Source organism: Cavia porcellus, unplaced genomic scaffold, assembly GCF_034190915.1.
Source record: "Cavia porcellus strain 051 isolate PalLab524CR breed Dunkin Hartley unplaced genomic scaffold, mCavPor4.1 scaffold_1, whole genome shotgun sequence".
Classification (NCBI taxonomy): domain Eukaryota; kingdom Metazoa; phylum Chordata; class Mammalia; order Rodentia; family Caviidae; genus Cavia; species Cavia porcellus.
The window spans coordinates 212693645-212716265 of NW_026947484.1; the positions used below are offsets into that span (position 1 = coordinate 212693645).

The 22621-nt window shown below is 45.8% G+C and overlaps 1 protein-coding gene across 1 annotated transcript in view; it reads right to left on the reverse strand.

The window, feature by feature from the left end:
* The window catches only part of Epas1 (endothelial PAS domain protein 1), an 85760-nt gene extending 67868 nt beyond the window's left edge, over window positions 1–17892 (reverse strand). Inside the window, exon 1 of the mRNA XM_063229097.1 lies at window positions 17339–17892. Coding sequence (XP_063085167.1) covers window positions 17339–17364 — 26 coding nt within the window. The 5' untranslated portion in view covers window positions 17365–17892. The remainder of the gene's footprint in view (window positions 1–17338) is intronic.
* Window positions 17893–22621: the final 4729 nt, after the last annotated feature.

Below are 22621 nucleotides of genomic sequence, written 5' to 3' on the forward strand. Positions count from 1 at the left end.
ATATTATGCCTATTTTCCACAATAAAAAAGAGCAGTTAGCCACCTTAGCCCCACCAGCACCACAAAAGAGAAAAGGTCCACAAATGTTCTACAGGACTCCTAGTAAATTCTTCAATCAAAAGGACCCCAAGGCCTCTCCATGTGCTAAGTCCACACACCTTCCAGACAGTGTCTTAATGCGCTCCTGCTTGCCAGGTTTCAAGCGTTTTTGCTGTGCAGACACTGAGCTGAAAATGGAGATTTGGCTGTGGCTCTCCGGTGCGTACACTCAGCAGCTTCAAAATCCCCATCCTGCTTTCTGTTAATGACGGCTGGCTTCGACCTTTCCATTAGTCTACAAACTACTATTAAAAAAGCCATTTATCACATTAACACTGAGGACTGCAAAAGTCATCTGCAAGCAGCGTGCACTTTTCCACGTAGGAGTTGCCATGCCAACAGCCGCTGCACGCTCACTGTACAAACGTATCAGTTTTAACAAAGTCCTGTTCCACAGTTCTGAGATCCAATTCAGCCTTCTTCCTCTCCACTTCCCAAATGTGCACACATGGCCGGGACTTACCAAAATCAGGTAATAACCAAGTAAAGAGAGCAATTACAAAAATCAACTTACTAAACTTTCATACACCAAAGATCTTGAAAAGCAAAGATTATTGTTTCCTTTCTCTAACTCTTATTTCCATCTTCACTCCTTGGAATACCAGAGTTAAGGAATTTGATATAATAATAGTTTGGCTAGTAAGTCTAGAAAAAGGAGTCCAGGGTGAATAAAATTGAAGGAGAAACTATAATTATGCCAATTGTCGTAATAAATCATTTGCCAGAATAGCAGACAGCTATAAACAACATCCTCAGTCTATCAGTGCCAAATTCAGCTGCAAATTTTTGTTTTAAAAGATGCTGGAGAACTTTAAAATAAATGTGCTTAAACCAACTAGCATTATCATGCTTTTTGATTTAGACAAAATTTCTGAAACAGAGAGCTTTAGTAAACAATCTGTCTTGTCCTAAAAGTAAACCTAACAATAACCCACATGGAAGCAATTATGCTGTCTCATCCTAAAATTTTCAGTTAAATCAAATAAATACTCAATTCAGTACAAAGGTGAATAAAAACAACAGGCAGATGTGGCATTGAAAGCTTTAAAGCTTATACTCTATCATTCAGATTTGTTCATGGTTAGAAGATTATGAAAAAGATGCTTGAAGTTTACCATAAATCTAGATCATTCTTTTGGCAGTTTAAGAAAGAAAGCTATTCATAACTCAAAAAGTACACAACCTTTAGGGGTGATATAGAAATGTCATATGGATAGCATACGGGTTGTATCAAACATTTCAGAAGGGTGATAACCAGCTAAAATTTTAAATGGAGCTTCTTTGAAATCATGGGCACAGGAAAGCCACCAGAGGAAAACTTGTTCTACGAGTTCATGGCTCCCTGCTCAAAGCACACACAAGGGACACACTCAGAGATCACTTTACCCAAAGTGAGACCTGGCCAGGCTCTGGGACCTGTCATCACTGCAGCCTCCTCCTATGTAATCATAGGAATTATTCTAAGCCTAGAGAAAGACTTACACAGGCACATAACCTTTTATTTTGTACTTATTTCTGGGATACCAGAGCTAAAACACTGGTCAGAAATTCAGGAGAGATGCTGCTTTTCAGGTTTGAAAATGATCTTTGGGCTAGTTATCACTTGTTTTCTGAGCCTGGACATGTCAATGAACAGGAGTTTCATCATGATCTATCTGGAAGCAGAATGTAATACAGCTATTTATTAAATCTATGTTTCCTAATTGTAAGCAAGTTCTGATATATTGCTCTATAGAAAATGAAATGTTGCAACAGCATGTAATATGGTAATATTTTACAGCAGTGTGTTATTAATTATATAGAAGGTTATGATATTCACCCATGCATTAACAGTGGTTATGCCCTCTTGATGACTTTTTATGAGGTACATTCATACTTTATATAATCAGAAGAAAACCGTAGCCACTTCTAAAATAATTTTACAGAAGAAATGTTTCATGGACATGAGTGTGTGTGGGCACATGCTTACAGGGTTTCCCTGACTCCCTTCTAGCTCAAATTTTCCACCAAATAAGGTGAGGGGCCCTGCCCCTGCCATCACCTGATTCCCACCCCAGAGCGCCCGTGGGTGAATCTGAATACCCTCGTCTTCCCTCCACATCCTCTTCTCCATCCAATAACGTCAGTGAGCTGCCCCCACACCGGGGCCAGCCATTCAAGAGGCAAGGAAATATTATGCAAGAGCACAGGAAGTCACAGGAGACAGGATTCTGGGCAGGCCTGGCAAGGAGTCTGTGTGAACTCCAGCGAACAAGCAGACTTTGCTCAGTGGGGCCAAAGCCAGCAAAAAGCCTTCCCAAGGCAGCAAGGGAGACCAGGCCTCCTCGCATCTCTGGCCAGTGGGTGGCCATCCAGAACTTGATGTACTTGATATAAGGCAGATAAACCCAATCCCCAGTATTTCTACTTTTTTGGCCCAAGTTCAAGGTGACTCCCAACACTTCTGCACTGTGACTCACCTCTGTCCCACAGCACATCACCCCCTCCCCCAGTATGTACATGACTTCATTCAGTAATTTCAGGCTTGTTTCTCTTAAGGCCACGGGCTTTCTAGTTCAGTTTTCTCACTTGCTGCCTTAGGCCGCAGGGCACAGTCCACTCAGGCTGTTTGTGTTAATTACCTACCAGCTCTGAGCCCAGGACATGACTACATGTATATATATTATAGTATATATAATGTATAAATATTCTTGATGCTCTAATCCATCTGGCTGGGTGGAGATTATAGCAACCATCTAACAGATGTGGAACCAAGGCTCAGAGGGAGTCTGCCTGTGACAGCTCTCGTGAAAATGTGTCACAACTGGAGCCAAGTCTCCCTGTTCCAGCATTCTCCCTCAGCCCAGCAGCCTGGCAGCAGGAGGTAGAGACACAGCTGTCCCTCTGGGGGAAGCCACCCCTTTATTGCTCAGTCTACTTCCCTTCTGGAGGGTAGAGGTCCTGCTGTTCTCATGGGAATGGGCTGGGTCAGGCCCAACACTGACTTCCAGTCTAATGGAATTGCTTCTTGGACAGAAGTAGTCACAAGGACCTGGAGAAGCTTCCTCCAAACCCTGCTGCTCACCTTGAACTTCTCACCTTCCTTTCCTGAGGAAGGACCTAGAAACAGGAGGTGGGACCAGGCCTTAGTGGAAACCCAGGCCATCCTGGAGCCAGAACCTTAGATCTGTGAGCCTGTCTGTCTGGTGGAGAAACTGAGGCCCTGAGTATCATCCAACTCATTAGCACTTACCTGTGCAGGCCACGGGAGCCCACTAGACATATTTTCCAAGCAGGAAGGTCCTTAGTGCGAGAGGACAGGGAATTGGGGCAGGGCCGATGTGGGGCTATGGGTTGCAGGAGCCCCCAGAGCCTTTTGTTTCTGTAGTGGGCCAGGCAATTCATAGGTGCTGCTGTGTAGGGGCAGTACCCACCCTATCACTGCCCAGCCTGACAATTGCTAATTGTGGTAAGAACCCTGTGATGCTCCCTTGGGACTTTGTTGTGTACTTCTAGACGCCATCAATGCACAATGGCCCCAACTCCTCTGGTGTAAACACTGCCAAATGAGACAAACAATAACATGGCCACAGCAGAAAAAGATGGGGTGCCAAGAGAGACAGTGTGGGCTCCTGCAGAGTCTGGGGCTGGGAAGCGGTTCACATAGGTGCTGCCAGCCCTTGGCATGGGGATCACATTTTTGTGTTTCAGTTGTTTGAGGAATGTGCCAAAAATGATAACGGCTTTACTCTGCGTTTAGAGCTCCAAGAAAAAAAAAATCAGCACTAAACAAATGTCAGAAATGATAACATTGAGGATAAAGATCCAACAGCCTTAGATTATTTCACTGAATGAATATATAAGAAGCAACGGGTATGTGTAACACATCCTAAACACTGGGAATACATCAGGTGGCCAGCAAGGGCTCACAGTTCCCGGCTCCTCACAGCCTGGGGGAGGTGTGATAGTAAACAAGAAAACAAATGAATTACAACACTGGGGTGTGTTGTTTAAAAAAGAAAAAGAACAGGAGAGGTGAGGAAGTCTTCCCTGAGAAGGTGAAACCCCAGAGGAGAGTTTCCGTGGTCCCTTGGTGTGATCAGATTTTCTTACTCTCAGGAATGGGCAAAAATATCATCACACTCTGTAGTCATGATTGAGCCCATGGTTCTGAAAAGCCCAGCCCGGAGGGATATTTGGAGCCTTGAGAACCAACCTGGTCACTTTTAGATTCTTCCAAGGCTCCTTCAGCCACAGTCACATCAATCCATGAGGTAATAAAGCACCTAATGATTATATTGCTGTGCCTATTAATTATGATACTTTGAAGATCTGCACTTTATCCTTTTCAAAGGTCTCCCCAGGGAGATAATGGTTACAAAAGTGAGTTTTAAAATGTACTTTTAAGAAGAATGATTTAAAAAAGAAAGGTATGGTTTTACCAAACTTAGAGTCGATCTCAAAATAGGAATCTGTGCTAAATCTCCTGTCCTAGATCATACACGTCAGAGAACACCTAGAGACACCTAGAGACATAGACACCTAGAGACTTGTGAGAGCTCCTCTTAGTCTTACGGGGAGGAAGGCTTTGCCAGGGACATAAAGAAAGGGAAGGGGCAGTGGCAGCATCTGTAATCTGTTTGGCCAAAACCCTGTGGTCACCCTGACACTAATTTTGGAGGCAAAGGAATTCAAGTGAGAGAAACTTTGTCACTGTCCAAAATAAACAGCAGCCCTGAAGATTTGACTCAAGGAGAATTAGGCTGTTGTCATAGTCTTGTAATATTTGGGCCCATACAAGGAGCTACAGGTGGCCAGAACCAGGCGCTTATTGATCTGAATGGTAAACGGTTTCAAATATGCTCAAGAGACGGCTCAGGACAGAGGATCTGTGTTCATAGCTGCTCAGACTCATTTCTGCCTGTGACATCTGGTCCTTGGGGTCTCCCAAGGCCTTGAGCTGAATGGTGGCCTTGGAGACACATCACCTCCAGGTACAGTCAAGTCCAGTATCTCACTGACCAGGGTGAAGGAAAGAGCTTGCTAGAAGTTCAGCAGAGGTGAATTTTGGACTTCGAAAAGAAAATGAACACAAAGTAACAGACACAGAACCAAACACAGGTTTCAGAAATGAACTTGGTTAAGATACTTTCTTTTCTCCTTCCTGATGCTTACGTGGAGCTATTGGAAAGTAGATGCTAGATTCACATCTTTAACCATGAAAAGATCTTAACAAATACCACTTTAGGGCCTGGGTCAACTTCCCAGGGGATGCCCAAAGTCCCAAACAGCTCCTTGCCCTGGACTCCCTGTCCCTTTCTGGCTGTGACAGTCCCAGATGAGACAGGCACTATTTCATCCGTCTCCTCTGGGCTCAAGCCTGATGCTCACAGAGAATGCACTGAGGACCTGGGTAGCATCGTTCTCCCAGCTGATCACTGCAGGTATCTAAGAGGAAGCGACAACAAAACATGCAGTTTTCATCATGACATCAAACTCCAAGCCAAGAGTTTTCAAGCCTTTCTCAAAGAGCCACTGGACAGAATACGCTGGCTTAGATGAGACTTACTGATCTCTGATCTCTGCTGTCCCTGGAGTGGGCTCTTGTCCAGTTATTTGGGATCTCTGGCCAGGACTTGCCCCACAAGTATTCAGCTGTGACCTTAAATGCTTCTAAATTCCTCCAACAGAAAGGTTACACCTGCTGGGGGAAGAAGAAGGCCCGGTTGCCCCACCCAGGTGACTCCAGAAAGATGACTCCTTTTTTTTTAATCTTCTGGCAGCATTGAACTGAGAGCACTGGGGTTGGGGTTTAGGGAATGGTGTGGCTACGAAATAAGAAAGGAGAAGGTCAAGGAACAGCTGAGCCACACACTCATCAAAAGGCATGAGATGAACAGTTACTGGTAAGACTGGCAAAAGGGATAATCCGATGTGGACTTGGCCAACTCCCTACAAATAGCTGAATGTTGAAAGCACATTTTACCTTTCTAAAATGGGAAATGGCAAGAATGGATAGAATGAAAGCATGAAGGGCACAAAGGCTTTACCAGCCTGAGAACATGAAGATGAGGTCACTATTATCTCAGGGCAGTGCAAGTTGTCCCCTTCCAGTCCCCACAATATATCTAGAAAGGCTCGTATAGAGCATGCATTCAGCTAAAGGATGCTACAGGCCCCAAAGAGCAACCTGGGTACTTTTCACAGATGATCTCCTAATGGGTATCGGAAGCCTTTGAGGTCAGTATTACAGAGGTAGCTATGGCTTCCTCCAACCACTCCAGATATTCACACAACCAGGCTCATGCTTGGAGGGTATAATATTCCAGAAGAAGCAGGCACTACCCCTGTGGCACCAAAGCAGCCCAAAATTCATCAAACATGACTCAGGAGAGCCCATCCCTAAACTTTTCAGCACAGTGCAGGAAATGGTTTCTATTTCTCATCTGTTAAGAAAGCTCCAGGTCCAGGTCTGGAAGGGGCCTTTCCTAGCCCTGGCCTACACACTGCCAACCGCTGTCCTATTGCTTTAGTCAGTGTCCACCTCCACTGCAATGCCCCATGCCCATCTGCCTATACAGATTCTACCTGTTCTGAGACCTGGAGTTTAATTCTTTCCGGTTAAACCTCCCTGGGATTGAAGGCAATCACTTTCTTTTCTAACTATTTACCATGGAAAAGATCCATTTGTGATCATCCACTCTCACTTAATTCCTATCAGTATCCTGCTGTTGACTCCATGCCTTTATTTAAACTAGTTCTGACTTCCTTACACGGCAGTGTCCTAAAGATGCAGCTAGGATATGCATTAACATAAGCCATCTCAAAATTTTTTTTATTAGTACATGTTTGCAGTACATAATGTTTACATTCCTTGTGGGGTGTGTGCACATGTACATAACACAGCTTGATTCCTTTTAAACAAATAAATCATTTTATAAGATCCAGAACATAAGCTCCATCCAACATCTCTTTGTAATCTTACTGTGCACCACAGTCCTGAAATGGGCGATAATCTATAAACAATTATACACAGTAATGAGGCCAGCGCCCTACAAATCTCACGGTCCATGTGGCGCATATGATGAGGATGGGTTAAACTGATCCAAGACAAGACTTCTTCACACTGAGCTCCCAAAGTTCCTGACACAGAATTAGTTTACAAACAACTGACTAACTCAGTGTGGACAGACTTCTGCTCCAGGGCACTCTGGGAAAAACGAACAGGAAAAGATGACTGGGACCCAGTTCTTGCAGAGCTCACCACCTCACTGCTATAGCTCTCTCCTTACGCTGTCACATAGATGACAAAGGACGGAATGGAGACCAAATAAAAACCGTGGAAAGCGATGTGCGGCTACCAAGGAAGGCTCCCCAGGGCAAATGCTCTCTGAGAGCTGGTGGCACCAGTACAACTTTGCCATTTAGAAATTTTTAAATTTTGAGGCTAAGGGAGTATTTTCCTGTTTGGCTGGTATCTGCCTTGATAGAGTATATAGGGCCTTGTTGATGTGAAGCACTACATAATATTAGCCTGATGCTTGCATATGATATAAAGTCGTGTTTGCCTGTGGTTTCTCCCCCACCAATTTTTCTTCCTTTTTAAAAGAAAATGAGTGAGGCAGGCTTTCCAAGTAACCCAAAGGGACACTAACAAAGCATTTTTGTGATTAAAAAAAGAAACTGAGCATAAGCACCTGGGATGGTCATAATACACACCTGTAATCCCAGCACTCAGAACTGAAGCAAAAGGATCACAACTTTAAGGCTACTTTGGATTACATAGAAAAACAGAAACAGAAACAAATAACCCTGAACATGATTTCAGATTTTTTTTTTTTAAAAAAGCAGCCATCCATGGTGGTAAGTAGTGGTAATCCTAGAACTCTGAGAGGCTGATAAAGGAGGATCCTAAATTTGAACCTAGCCCAGACCATTCAGTGACTTAGCAAACCTGGTCTCAAGATAATAATGACAATGATGATGATGATGTTGATGATGATGATAGTTTAATGTGAATGTTCTAGGTTCAATCACCAGAACCAATCAATCAATACATGAAGCAGCAAGGATGCACAAGAAAATTAGAACCCCTGCTCATGAGCCACAGGCAAGAACAAATGAAATGTCATTAAGGAATAAGGAACTATCAAGCACTGTGGAAAACATAATCAAGAGCTAGTAGGAAATGGAGGGGTGATGCCAGTGTGGGAATTACTATGGAATTCAGTGGAAGCTGGGGAGAAAGTATGAGATATTTGAGTAAGAGGGCAGGAAAAGCGTTTAGGTATGTGCCACTGTGAGGGACAGGTAGAGATGACGACCGAGACACTGCCTTTGGGATGAGGCAAGAAGCTTGTCTTGGGAGGCAGAAGACACCCCGGATGATGGGGAGTGATGTGGGAGAGCCGGAGTAGGTTCCTTGCTGCAGCAAGGTAAATTCCACTGCCACCAGGCTGTCCTTTAGAAGAATGCTGAGCTCTGAGTGTCTCACTAATCCTTCACAGTCCTTCAGAGAAATGCCAAGTCCACAACAGACACCCCTTTTCCTCCCTGAAGGCTCTCTGAGCTTCTAGCACAGTGCAATCCTACCAAGGGAACCTGACATGGGGGTGGTCTCAACACCTGCAAACTTCATGGGGGAGGCTGGGGAACCTAGGTTGGTAGCCTAGGCACTCCCCCATCAGGCAGACAGTCAGGAGAGGCATTGGCCTAAACTGCCATGGAAAGACAGAAGACTCCAGAGCTGGGAACCACACACTAACTAGGATTTCTCTCTGCCTACTTGACCACCACAAAGGTCCTCACCAAATAAATGGAAGCGGTGCATCACTAAGTCAAAACAAGCAGAGATGGCAAGAAGGTCAGAAAGAGGCTGGGAAAGGTCTTGGCTCCCATGTCCTACCACCTTTAATTCCCCTAAGCCCTGGGTAGAGAATAAAAGACAGACTCCTGCTCACAGTGATATGGTTACATTTATAGAAGCTCCCTTGTCACCAGTGAAATGTGACCTTCATACTTTCCTTATCTCAACATCTGGGTAAACACTTGTTGTGCAAGCACACAAATGAAGGTTCTAAAGGTGAAATGCGGTGTGTCTGGTAACACCACACTGCTCCAAACCCAGGACCTTTTGGCTCTGCACACGCCTTCTCTCTCCCTTTACTCTGGGCACCAAAATTAGCTCCATCGACCTCAGCCAGTGCTGGAGTGAATGCTGTCATTCTAAAATAGCACCTGAAAACCCTTGGAAACCCAGGAGACCAATGCAAGGGGACAGTGGCTTACAGAAATTTACTGAGACAACAATTTCACCAGACTGCATTTTCAACTAAGTACATAAGAAATGAGCATTTGGGGGACTTATTCTGGAATCTTTATAAGGTGAATGATATTCTTTTTGCTCCTTGAATCCCCTACAGAGCATATTTTATTTATTTATTTATTTTTTATTTTTTGGTCTTTTTCCTTTTTATCAGTATCAAGGATCGAACTCATGACTGCCTGCTTGCAAGGCAGGCGCTTATGCCGCTGAGCTAAATCCCCAGCCCTAGAGCATATTTTAAATGTCTTGTTGCTCTATTAAGCATGAATATTTTCATTCAGGAAAATCTTATGGAGATCCTATGCTTGTTCATAAGAACGTTTATCTTTGTTTTTTGTCTTTTTGAGACAGGGTCTTGCTATGCAGTTCAGGCTGGCCTTGAGCTCACTTTGTAGCCCAGGCTGGTCTCGAACTCACAACAATCCTCTTGCCTCAGCCTCCCAACTGCTGGGATTACAGGCGTGAGCCACCATGCCCATCAAGAATGTTTATCTTAATATTAGTCCATGCTTCAATTCCAAATTTTACTTTACTAACTTGCACAGTCCTATTATTTCTAGAATACGCTCTAAAAATATCATTTGTCCTATTTTCCCACATCTTTGATAGTTCAGAATTGATCCTTTTAAAATTATTCTGAAATTTGGAACTCTCAAATAGTCCCTCATAAGCATAATTTTCTGTTGTTTCCACACAGACTTTATAAACATAGCCAAGTAACATTTTTTCTGTGCACTTAAAGGTACTCTTCCTGCAACTATGTATGGTGTTTTTCCAGAATAATCTTTCCCAACACTCCGGAGTGCTTCAGCAACAGGAAGTTGTAAAGGTAGGAAGGAGGCCTGTAAATATTTGCTGTAATTACTCATTAGTGATGAGAAGAGTTCGCCTAGCAGTTTGAGTCACCGCTTTGTGCTCTTGGCCCGTGAGCTGCTAGCAGCGGCCTGAGGTGGTACACAGGGTCGCAGCCTGCCACAGACTCCAGGCTGTGCTGAGACTGCTGCTTCTCTCAGGAGCTCCATCTCCCAAGGCAAGATGAGGACAGTATTTCGTCCTCCTTTTCCTTGTCTCCTCTCTAGAGGCAATCAGGACATATTTTATACAATGCATGACAGTTAACTTATAAATGGAATTGTTACTAGTGATGAAACATCAAGAGAGACAGAGAGAACACCATCTTCCTGGACATGCCGTATGGTGACTTAAATGATTACCACCAAAAAATTCTATGTATTAATTGATATATTTTAAAAGATCTGTAAAATGTTTCTGAGCTTCTCAGATTGAGCCCTCGTGTCCTGTTACTCATAACAAACTACTGACTTCACAGTCACAGGCCAACATCTGACATCTCAAACAACAAATGAGATCAAAAGAAGCCACCAAAGCCACTTCAGCATTGATTAACTTCTAAGACTGCTACTAACTATACCTGGAGCATTTGGGGAACAGGCAACAAGGTAGTGGAAGTCACCAGCAGCAGCACAGACACAACTGTGAGATAATGGGTCCATTTGCAGGCCCACGTGTTTTATTACAATGTCTAATAGGAAAACATCACTGATCTACTATGATTCCTAGCATTTAACTATTAGGGTTGGGGAGCTTTTTATTTTTTATTGGAGGGTGCCATCAAGAGGGGAAAAGCAGGGTGTAAAAAAAAGTTCTGACAATTCCCTTCCGTGGCTTCATAGAATTTTTTTAAAGTGTCAGATGAGTGCAGGACAAATAAATATATACATTTTAATGAAGTAATTTCCCTTATAGACAAGCTACGCTTTCTAAAGTATTTTTCTGCATGAGAAAAAAATTCATCTGTTACCTGCAGTCATTACTAGCACTCATAATTTAAAACTGAAGAATCTTTCCAAGTGAAGAGGTGAAAATGTGCCTCCTGGGAACATGTGAGGCTTCCAGTGGTGACACCATAAAATTGGAGATTGCTGACATGCTAGTGGTCCCTGGAAATAGCCTGAGGCACTTGAGCAAACCAGTATTTCTTGAGATATTAGAAAAATCCATTTATTAATAGTTAATATTCTGGCTACTACACACCTGCCTCTTTGGCATATGGGATCTCAAAGCAGCCCAACACTCTCCTAATTCATGCTTTCAGATCAGTTTTTTGTTTTCCAATAGCAGGAACAGACAACTGGCATCAAATGACACCCAACCTCTATGTGAAAAACCATCTATGCTATTGGTGACACATACAGTACTCACTGGCAGCCACCGCATGTGCGGTAATACACAACTGCTGGCTTCTCTGTTATGATACACATCGGTGCAATTATTAACAACACACTGGCAAAACTCTTCAAGTGCTCTAGATTCACAGGAGAGAGGCCAGGTCTTGTGAAAGCTTGGAGCTCACCAGAGAAAGGGCTCTATAAGGATACAACAATCACAGTTATTCTTTATCCCCCCATCCATCTTTTCCTTCCTGTGCTTGCGATTTCAAAAGATCAAAAGAGCCAGAGGAAGTCCTGTACATCTTGACTGGTAGATGGTTCCTCAGAAGCCACAGAGGAAGAGCTCCTAACAGGTCCTGCAGCACAATGCAGTCCGAAGGTTGAGTAGTTATTGAAGTCCTGCCACCATCGAAGGGAGGGAGGTGGAAAGCTTTGAACTTCTAGGAGCAGTAGAAAACCACCCTTCAGTCTGAGCTGAGGAAAATCTACAAAAGATAAGAAATTCCAGGGTTCCAAGTCTACCTGCAGACCTTCAGTTTCTGACAGTGAGGTTTGATATAAGGGATGAATCACAAAAGAGAAAGGTCATTATAATAATTATAAACACAACAAAAGCAGCTATCATTTATAGCATGCTTACTACATTCACACAAGGCAGTAAACAGTTTTATAGGTCTCTTGGGTAAGGTGAGGAGGCAGTGGTGAGAGTACAGAAGGTGGCAACCACTTCGCCCAGGTTAACTCTCAGCTCTGCCTGTGCTACCTGTAACCTTGGGCGGTAACCTTGCTATACTTCAGCTTTCCCATCAGTGAAATGGGGCTTATCTCATGAGTTGTTATGAGGATTAAAAGAATGAATCCATGTAAAGTTCTGAAGATGGTGCTGGCGCAAAAAGATGTAATATTCAGTTTTTTGTTTTGTCCTCATGTATATGATTTATCTTAAGGGCATACACATACCTAGGCGATAGAAGGACTTCCAAATGTGTTTGAAATTATTCTCACCGGCATCTTAATAAGCATTAACAAAATGAATCACACCAAAATTAACGCACTTGGTTTCCATTCCATCCATTACCGAGGGTACATGGGCAGGTGGACAGACAAGCCTGGCAGCTACAGAAAAGGTAAAGTTGCACCTCAAAATCCTTACTAGATGCACAAACCAACTTCTTATCTCCTCTGCAAAGCAGGAAAAGACATGGACTGGGAAATACAGGAATGGTCTGGGACCTGAACAGAAGGATTCTAAAGTGCTTTAAAATAGTCACCAAGTGGGACATCCAAGTGCAAGGGCTGGCCTTCTCCAGATTAAACAACTTTGAAAGGCCAGTAAGGGCTGAACAGATTCCTTCAGGAAAAACAATGTCCTTATGTAACACGTGGTACAGTTTCAAAAAAAAAATCACAGAATACCCCCTGATGCCAATTTACAGTCTGGGTAAAAAGGCCCCACTTCCTTCTCAGTGGCTCTTGGGGTCACAGCTGTCTCCATGGCTCTCCTAAGCTGAGCCAGGAGCCTCTCTGCCCTTGCAGTTTAGGGAACCCTACCAGATTCTTTCCTCCATGCCCCTCACCCAGTGCAAGTGAGGCAAGTCCAGCAAACAGTTGATTTGGGGAGCCTGTCCATGATGACAAAGTTCATGATAGAGAATACCCTTGAACTTCCTCTGTTTTCCCTACTCTCACTACCCCCAAACACCAGCTACCCCTCTGGGCCTTCTAGCACCTACTCTTTGTGACTCCAGGGACTCTATGAACCCCACCCCCAAACACACATACACACACCTTAAATGCTGCTTAGAGTGTTATCTTTTGCTTCAAAATATTTGATTCCTACAGAAAAATCACGTGTAAGCTATGGGCTATATTTTCAGCTAAGTTCATTTGTGTGTCCCTCCTCCCCACCTCAATCAGACTAAGCAACTTGAAGGCAAGGACCACATCCCCCGTTGCCTACTCTTCTCTTTAGCATTTTATCCAAATTAGGAGGAAGTCTTCACACACATTTGTCTTACTGATTCATATGGAAAATATCATTATGAGAACAGACACCATGGGGTTAGGTAGGTGTGGGGTAAAGGGAATTAGGACCGTGGGGACAAACACAGCTAACTACACAATATTGGTAAAAGCCAGATCTTTCAGTACTAAAAACCAAAGAGAAGATCCATCAAGCTAAAATGAAAAGGGAAACAATCAAGCTGGCAGAGGATAGGGATTTCCTGAAAAGTGGAAAAGTCTAAATCTTGGGATAATTAACAATAGCAAGTATTTTCAAATGTGTTTGGATACTTAGTCCTGTAGGACTAAGAAGAAACCAATTAGATAATTATATTTCTAAACACTTTATATCACAGATTCCTAGAAAGTCGAGAATCATCCTCTACATATATATCCAGAAACAGGAAAGACAGAAACTGATTTACATTGGATGTAAGCTACTCAGTCTTACGGTTTTCACCCCTACTGAAAATGGAAATTCACCCTGTGCAAGAAGCAATCTAGCAGCTGTGAAATGTTCTCTAATTCACAAAATAATCTACCCCACCTGCGTCCTCACACTAGTTTTGTTTAATAAGATCATCTATATAGACATCTTTTTCTAACTGAAATAAAGGGACAGCACGAAAAGAATTCATGCTTCTCTTGGGTTTACAGACACAGAGACTAGCACACACTCTGATGTTTTTTCCCCCAAAACAAACCTCTGCCGCAGGCCAAAAGTTCTTATAATTATAGTACCTAGAAAAGCAAATCTGTGTTCTGCAAAATTCAGTGACTTGGGGAACATTGTACCACCTATGGTGGCATCGGATATTCTAAACCTTTCTGATAACCTTATTGGCCACAGGCATTTCAATGAATGACAGAAAATGATAGGAAAATAAATGCTAATTGAGCATAATGAACCAGGGTTCTGATTCTTATCAGTACTAATTTTCCTTGTGTCTACAGAAGTCATTTTAATAACCTCTCAGGACCTTATCCAGAGAGAAATACTTGACTAGATACTTTTCAAATTCCCTCATGAAAAACTTCTGAGGTTCTCATCAACAACACTGAAAAAGCCTGAAGCCACAGCACTGTTTTGAACTTCATAAAAGCTGTATAAATTAAAATGTCAATACCTAAACTCACAAAGTGTTATATTTATTCTGCACCATACTGCATTTTTGGTAATAAAACGTAAACTGATATCAAATATCAGAGAAATACATATTTAAAATATGCTTCAATTGACTAAAACTGTCCAGCAATACTTTTCCTTTAGAGATGGAAAAAAATGAACTTTGATTTTATTTTGGCAAACAACTAAGTCCAGCTGACATGGGAAGGGAAGGATAGTTTGGAAACTTCTGGTCCAGTGTCTCCCATTCCCCTTTCATCACTGGTCCAACACTAACATAGCCATTCCTGCAAGGTGTGCAGACCTGAGCCTGGCTTTGTGACTGGACTTTGATCCTTTATTATCTAAGGCTCTTATTTACATTCCCCTGTCCACTCTGCAACCTCCACACTCAAGAACTTCCATACTTCGTTCTTTTAGAATCAGGAACATGACTGGTTGAGAACTTCACTCCACCAAAAGCCAAAGGAGCTTACTTTAGTACTGTTTAGAAAGCAAACTCTTTATTGTAACATTTTAACGTTTTTGTCAATGCAGAAAAGTTTTGGAACCAAATAATCCTACCCACCTCTTGAGGGGCATTACAGGGAATATGACAAAAGTTTGGAGAAGAAATTACTCTGGAACCAAAAGAAACACAGATCTTTTAACAACTAGTAGGCAGAATAATCAACAGGGAACCCCCCCTCGGTGTCACATCACACTCTTAACTCACTAGCTCACAAATGTTGACATCTTGATTCCTCAAAAAGCCTTGAGCCAAAAGAACCCAAATGAGAAAGTAAATGAGCCTCAAAAAAACAAACAAACAAACAAAAAAACCGATTCGATCAAGGGGATGGGACTTTGGATGGAGAAGGACACACTATTTGTCCTGCCATTCTTCAAGCAAAAACCCAGACAGGTCTCAGAGGGCCACTAGTCTAGCTGCGCAACACATGGAGTGGCCTCCTGGAGATTTCACAGGCAGTCTCCGCAAAGGTTTCTGAACGCTGCGGCTCTGGCCAATAATCTGGGGGCTCATTACACAGCCTTCTTCCCGCTTCCACCGGCTGCCTCTACCTCTCCGTCAGCCCTCAAACCAAAGGGACGCGGCAGGCAGCCGGCTGTATCTAAAACTTTCTCCCTTACTCTCAGGTTTGTGCCAAGGATGGACAGACATATAATAGCAAAGGACCCGACAACGAGGTGTGCCGGAGATGCTGACACTTCACACATTTGTCAAGATTACCATCAGACCCCTCCTCCACGATTGTGACATTCCCTGATAGGTATCATTGTTGTAAAATGCACAATACGTTCCGAGCTGGCTGAAGGGCCCAGAACCCTCGCCGAAGGGCTGACTCAAACTTTGCTTTCTGATTGTTCAGACATTACAATTAGCGTTATGATTGGCTTTACAAACTGGGTCGGCATCCTAAAGTGTTATTTCTTGCTTGGCGGCCCACAAAAAATACTGAACCTCACAGGCTGCCCTTCAGGGGTCCCCTCTAACTCCCACCCCCCCCACCTGAGCTCAGCCTCAGGGGCGCGACGGAGGGGTGACGCCCAGGTCCCTCCCCTTGGCGATCCCCGAGTGCAGGACCCGGGCGCCCGGCCAGGACGGGTGCGACTCGACCAGTTTTATCAAATCCTTATCGCTGCCCTGCGGTGGGAGCCGCCGCTCGCGACCCGAGGATACGCTGTTTCTGGCTCCCGTCCCACAGTGGCGCTCCGAACCAGAGCAAGTCAGCTCCGACACCGAGCCCTCCGGGCCAGGCTGGCCCTCCCGGCAGCGCTCGGGCTTCCCAGTCCCGTACCACTTCCCCGCTGCTGGGCTCCCGCGGGTGGACACAAGCGGAGCAAGAGGCCAAGCGAGAGCCACTGGCGGAAAGGGCCGGCCCTCGCAAGGGCAGCGGGGTTGACCGAGGTGCCTCTCACCCAGTGCCGCAAGGCGCTCAGGCAAACTATAGCTGCCCTTCTCTGTCCTCTTAGGAGTCAGTCGTCCCCGGGACGCTGCTGTCGCCATCCCCGCCCTGCACACCAAGACACCTGCCCCCGCAGGGCAACCCGGGTCACTACTCTCCTACTGCGGAGGCCAAGTGGGGGAGCTGTACAAATGCGGGTGGCGTCTGGCAGTGGAGACCTCGGCCCGACCCTGCCGCTCCTTTTCTGCGCCGCGCACCCCGTTCTGTTCTGAGCCACTTTGGGGGCGCGGCGCAGCCACAGGAGCGCATTTGGAGAAATGCCTCCCCCCCCCCCCCGGGGTTGTCTGGAGGATAACAGAGGAGCGGAGCGGCTGCGGCTCCAGCCCGTAAGACCTGAGAAAGTCGAGGGTATCAACCCAGAAATATTCCAAGTTGCTGGCCGCTGTAGTTTGGTGCCCCAGGACAAGAGCGCCTGAAATGCTGCGACCTCCTTCCGCCTCCTCCCCGCCACAGAACGCTCCACAGCGAAGCCACAAGCTCCGCGGCCCCAAAGCCGGCACCTGCCTTCTGCTCCATGTCCTCCGTGCCACCTCCCAGGACTCAGGACCTCTGCGCGCCTCTCCGGGGCACTTGCGGGAGAGCCACTCCTGCGCATTTCGGCCACTGCCTCGGACCAGCGTCCTCACCGGCCCTGACACCAGCTTACCTCTTTTTCTCCTTGTCAGCTGTCATTGTCGCCGTGGCCCTTGGAGACGATAAGCACCTGAATTCGCCGGTCAGTGAGGCTGCAATCGCTGCCTTCGCGGGTTCCCCGAGATCCGGGCGAGCGTGAGCGCTCCTTAGAGCTCGCGGGTCTAGCGCCCCGCACGATCAGGTGGAAGTTTGCGGGCGCCCGGCCGGCTAGGTGCGGACGAAGGGGGTGGAGAAAGGTGACGGGGAGGAACCTGCACCTGGAGGCGGGGTCGGGAAAAGGAGTGGGAGGAGGTTGTCAGACACGAAAAGGGAGCTGCGAGAAGGGAACCAAAGTTCCTTTTCCCCTCGAACTGGAGTTAATTTTCTGGGTTAAAAAAAAAAGTAAAAAATAAAAGTGGCTGTGAAGATCAGAGCCGACAGGAGTCCGGGTCCGGGCGCGCGCAGCGGCTGAGATGACCATACAGTCTCAGGACACTGCCGAGGATTGTACGGCCGCCCCAGGAGAGCTGCGGCGGGAGCTCCGAGAGCGCAGAGACCTTGCAGCGCACCGCTCCCGAATGTCCGGCTCGCGCAGCTGCCAGCGTACTTTAAAAACTCCAGTGGCCCGCACGGGGAGGCGCCGGGGGAGGGCGCGCTGGGCGCTGGGGGCCGGAGCTCACTGGGCGCTGCGGGGGAGGAGGGAGCCCCGGCAGGCCCCGCCCCTCCGGCCTTCCACTTAGTCCCGCCCAATGAGGAGGCGTGGCCGCAGCCTGGGCCTGACCCCGGCCCGCCCCCTGCCCCCGCGATCCGGTCGCGGCCTCTTCCTTCTGTACATCTGCGGGTTGTTTTGGAGGTCTGAGTGGTGACGGGCAGACTGACAGGTCTGGGCCAGGAGCGCGCACCTGGTGCGTGTGGAGCTGCTGCGCGGAGCCGGTCTTCAGCAGCGCACTACGCTGATGTCCTCTGGCCGGCGCGCGCCCTTGGGAAGTGGGCAGGGCTGTGGCGCCCGGAGCGCCTCGGGAGGCTAGGCCTAGTAGGGCACCTCCTCCATCCCTCGCCCTGCTGCTTGGGTCTGGTGGGAATGATGTGGAGGACTTCGACGCTGCATCTGAGCTTGGGTTGTGCGCTCCTTATGGTGGAACGCAGCTAACCGTGCAGACTGGAAGTTGAGGCGAGGAAACGGGTCTGGGAGGAGGGGTGCAATGATACAGCTAGGGCCGCGCCCTTGCTCCCTCTGCTTATCCGATTCTTGAACTATTTGTTGAGTTGCGCTGGGGAGTTTGGTTGAGTGGAGAATGCAGGGAGGAGGATCCTGCAGCGGCCCCTCTTATCCTGCTTTCAACACCCCACCACATCGGGCCCAGACGAGTTCAGAACTGGAGAAGTAAGACTGCTCTCCAGTGTGATCTTAGGTGAGAGTTGGCTTCAGTGCTCAAGTCACTGGATCTCAGCCTGCCTTCTGGTCTCAGGGGTTCCATGAAAATCCTAGGAGCTAGAAGGCTACCTACATGTGGTGGGAGATGGAGGCCATAAGGCTCTTCCAGGTGGTTAGAGCCCAAGGCTTATTTAGTACATGACCTGCAGTACATATTGATTACTTTCACCATAAGGAGTGGTACCTGTACATAACATGCTTCCTTCCCGTGCTGTGGGGGTTTCCCTCCAGCTTAGGTACTCTCCCAGGCAAAGAAATCTCAGAAAGAAAAAGGGGAGGAAAGGCCCATAGTCGTCACATGTGTGAGTTGAAGAGAAAATGAGGGTTCAGGAATTGGCCCGCCTTGGGACCTGAAAACTCGATGTCCCTGTCCATAGGACCGCACACCAGTTAAATTATATTCATATATGGAAACGATTTTAGGGGGAAGGGCATGGTTTGTTTCAGCACTGTAATACAAAATAAACACATACTTCCCTGTCTGATACACAGGAAGAGGTGTGGAGAGATTTTCAGGAGCCTTGGAAAGGCATCATAAAGTAGAATAGGGAGGGGGGAGCCCACAGAGAATGAGGGTAACATACTTTTTCTTATTTTCCTAGAGCTGGTGAATTGTGCATAAGAATTTAGAAATCCTAGAGCTGGTGAATTGTGCATAAGAATTTAGAAATCCAGCAGTGAATTTGAAGATTGCACATTTCTCTCTAGGGAGCTGGAGTGTGATTTCTTGAGGTGTTTAGCCAGCCAATCCTAGTAGATGTGTTTATCTTAAGGAGAAACTCAAATCCGTAGACACAGTTCTAATCCACTGTAAAAGTGGGGGTTCACTTGAGCCTGGAAAAACAACAACAAAAGCAACAACCCCAAAGTCTTGTGCATCTGAGCCCTTGAGCCCTCGAGTGTGTTTAAAAAGTCATAAAGCAATAGCCCTAACACAAAACAAACCTTCAGCCATTGGAAGTGATGAGCTTTAGGGATTTTTTTTTAAGAAAAAGGTAGGGACTGGAGGTGTGCCTAGAATACACAAGGCCCTGGCCTCCATCCCCAAAAGCAAAAAAGAGGGAGAAGGATTACTTGACACTAGCCTGGGGCTGGAGGTTTAGCTCAGTGGCATAAGCACCTGCCTTGCAAGCAGGCAGTCGTGAGTTTGATCCCCGGTACCAATAAAAATGAAAGAGACAAAAAAAAAAAAAAGCACACTAGCCATATTAACATAGTTCATTCCCTATGGCCAGCCTGCCTCTTTGTAACTGGAATTTTGCCTTTTAAGTGAAAGGTCTCAAAACTAAGAAAAACAACTGGAAAGATTTTGTGGAAATCCCAGGGAATAGCTTTGAAGAGTCTGGGATTTCGGCAGTGTCTGAGAGATTCACCAAAAGCCTAATATAATTCCCCAAAGGATTGGACCCAGCCTTGTTTAGAGCTGAGCTAAGAGACCCAATGACCTCTTAACATTTCTTCCAGGATTCAGCTCACAATCCTTCATACGAAGGATTCAACCTTTGTATGAAGGACCTGAGAATATAAACCAGATGTAAACTGATTTTAGTTTTTAGAATCCATGGGGAAGAGCTTTGAAAAGTGTTGGGGGAGCTGGATCCCCAGATTTAGAGGGATGTTTTTAGAGATCCTAATGTTAGGGCCACAGAGGGCAGCAGGAGGCACCCATAAACAAAGCTCCCACACTGCCTAGAAGCAGAGTGAGTTGTCGGTGTCTCAGGGAATATCTCCACCTAGCTCCTAAATTCCTCCTGTACTGCTGGAGGACAAAGTCTGTAGCACTAAGAGAACACCCATTTGTCTTAATAAGAGGGTCTCTAGCTCCTTTTACTTTTTATAGAGTGTCTCATTAAAAAGATGAGCTAAAGATAAGGAGTTAACTTACAAATTTGGTAAACAACAAGCACCTGAGATGGTCAAAGTCCCAGACAGTGTGATCCTAGATATGGTTGGAAATCAGATTGGAATGGGAAGGACTTAGAAATAGAAATCTTGGGAGGCGAGGCTGTTTCCTGCGTTCTTGCAGCGTCCAGTGCATTATCAGAGTGGGACCAGGCAGAAGCAAGAGAGGCAGCTTGGGTTCAGCATTGAAGGGAGCCAAACCTGGTTTGACTGTTAAGGTTTAGGGTGAGGAAAGCACGGTGGACAGTAGAGATGAGAGGAAGGACCATCTGGCTGAGGCTATAACTCCTGTAGTGAAAGCTTTACTGAGTCACCCCTTTCCTCATACTTGTAGGCTACTCCAAACAAAACCAACTCCTTTTGTAACTACAAAATCTGTCCTCACACTCCCTGTTCCTGAACTCCAAGACCAGAAAACCATGTTCCTGTACTTGGCTTCAGGCCAATGCTATGAGATCATTTCATACACATGTGCTATATCTGCTGTCAACCATGTGACTTTAGGCCCCACAAATCCAGAATTTGTCATCCTGCAAAAGGAGTTCTGTGATTTTTATTGAGAAAAGGGTCAAACTTGTTTTTAAACTGGAATGCTTCAGTGCTCACTGATAAGCACCCAGTTATAACTAATCCGAGCTTTCTCACCTGTTACACCTGGATTACTAACAATTTAGAGACTAACATCTTTCATTGCTAGTCTAGGGTTGAGGTTTTTTTCCAGGGTAAAGTCATGAATTTATTTCCGTCACTCAAATTAGTAGTGAAAGAATCATTGGTCCATGGCCACAGTCCTCTGCTGCATTCAGACAAACAGGGCCTCAGTGTGGAGGAGGGGAGCACTAGAGTTCCCTTCCCCCTAGGAGGACATAGTACAGTTGAGCACACATTTACTCACTAGGAAGGCTTCTGAAATCAACAAGCATCTTTTAAGTAGTAATCAATTCTAACCCACCCCAACCATAGTGTCTAAACAAAAGGCATGGCAAGAATTTGGTGACAGGGAAGAGAGTGTAGACAGTGAGTGAACAAGCAGAAAAATCTTGTGTCCCAGCCATGCCTATCTCTAGTACCCAAAGAGGGCTTGCCTGGACTGGCAGCCAGCTAGTGGGTGTAATCTCTGAAGTGATAGAATAACACCCATGTGAGAGGAATGGCCGGTAAGAAGGACATGCTAGCCACACCTTAGAAGGCATGAACAGAAATGAAGGTGCTTTGTCACTTCAAATGATGACATTGGGCCCAAAGTGTCTCTGTCTTGGAATCTGGATAGCTAAGAGTGACAGAATCCGGGGTCATAGATATCCTTCATGGCTATTGGAATGGCTTTGTCCTGTAACAGGGTTTTAAAATGGGACTCTTCTTCCTCAATTTCAACTGAGGTTCCAAAGTGGTAGTTGTCAATCCCACATCCAAAATTTAAAACCCAAGAAAGAGCTTTTGGAAAATGGCTGTGTGCTTTCTGTAGCCACTGTCCACTGTCTACTTTAAGGGAGTACAGAGACCAATAGAGTGGAGGACTAACTATCAACTGGATTTCTAGAGTTGCCAACATTATAAACAGTCTCATTCCCACACCACTGGGGAAGAGAGGACACTTCTTAGTTCTGTCACGGCCAGTGCACAAGGGTCACAGGAAGCCATGAAACCTGTCTCAGGAGCTTGCCAAATGCAGGGGCCCATCTTCTGCTGGAAGCCTGGATCATGTGGCTCATGGAAGCCAATAGAAGGGCTGCAATTGGAAATTACTTCTGGTCAACTACAACATGGCAGTGCACTGGATAAATTGGACACCCTAGAGTTTGACCCTGAGGGGCAAGATTAAGTTCATGGAAGGTTTACTGCAGTGTGCTGCTGGGTTAGCATCTGCAGGAGATCAGGAGAGGAAACAAAATTGGGCACAGGGAAATCTTGAGTTTCTAGACAGCCTCAACAAAGTCCTCATTGGAACTCCAGAGAGATCTGAAGTCGGGATGGCCCTTC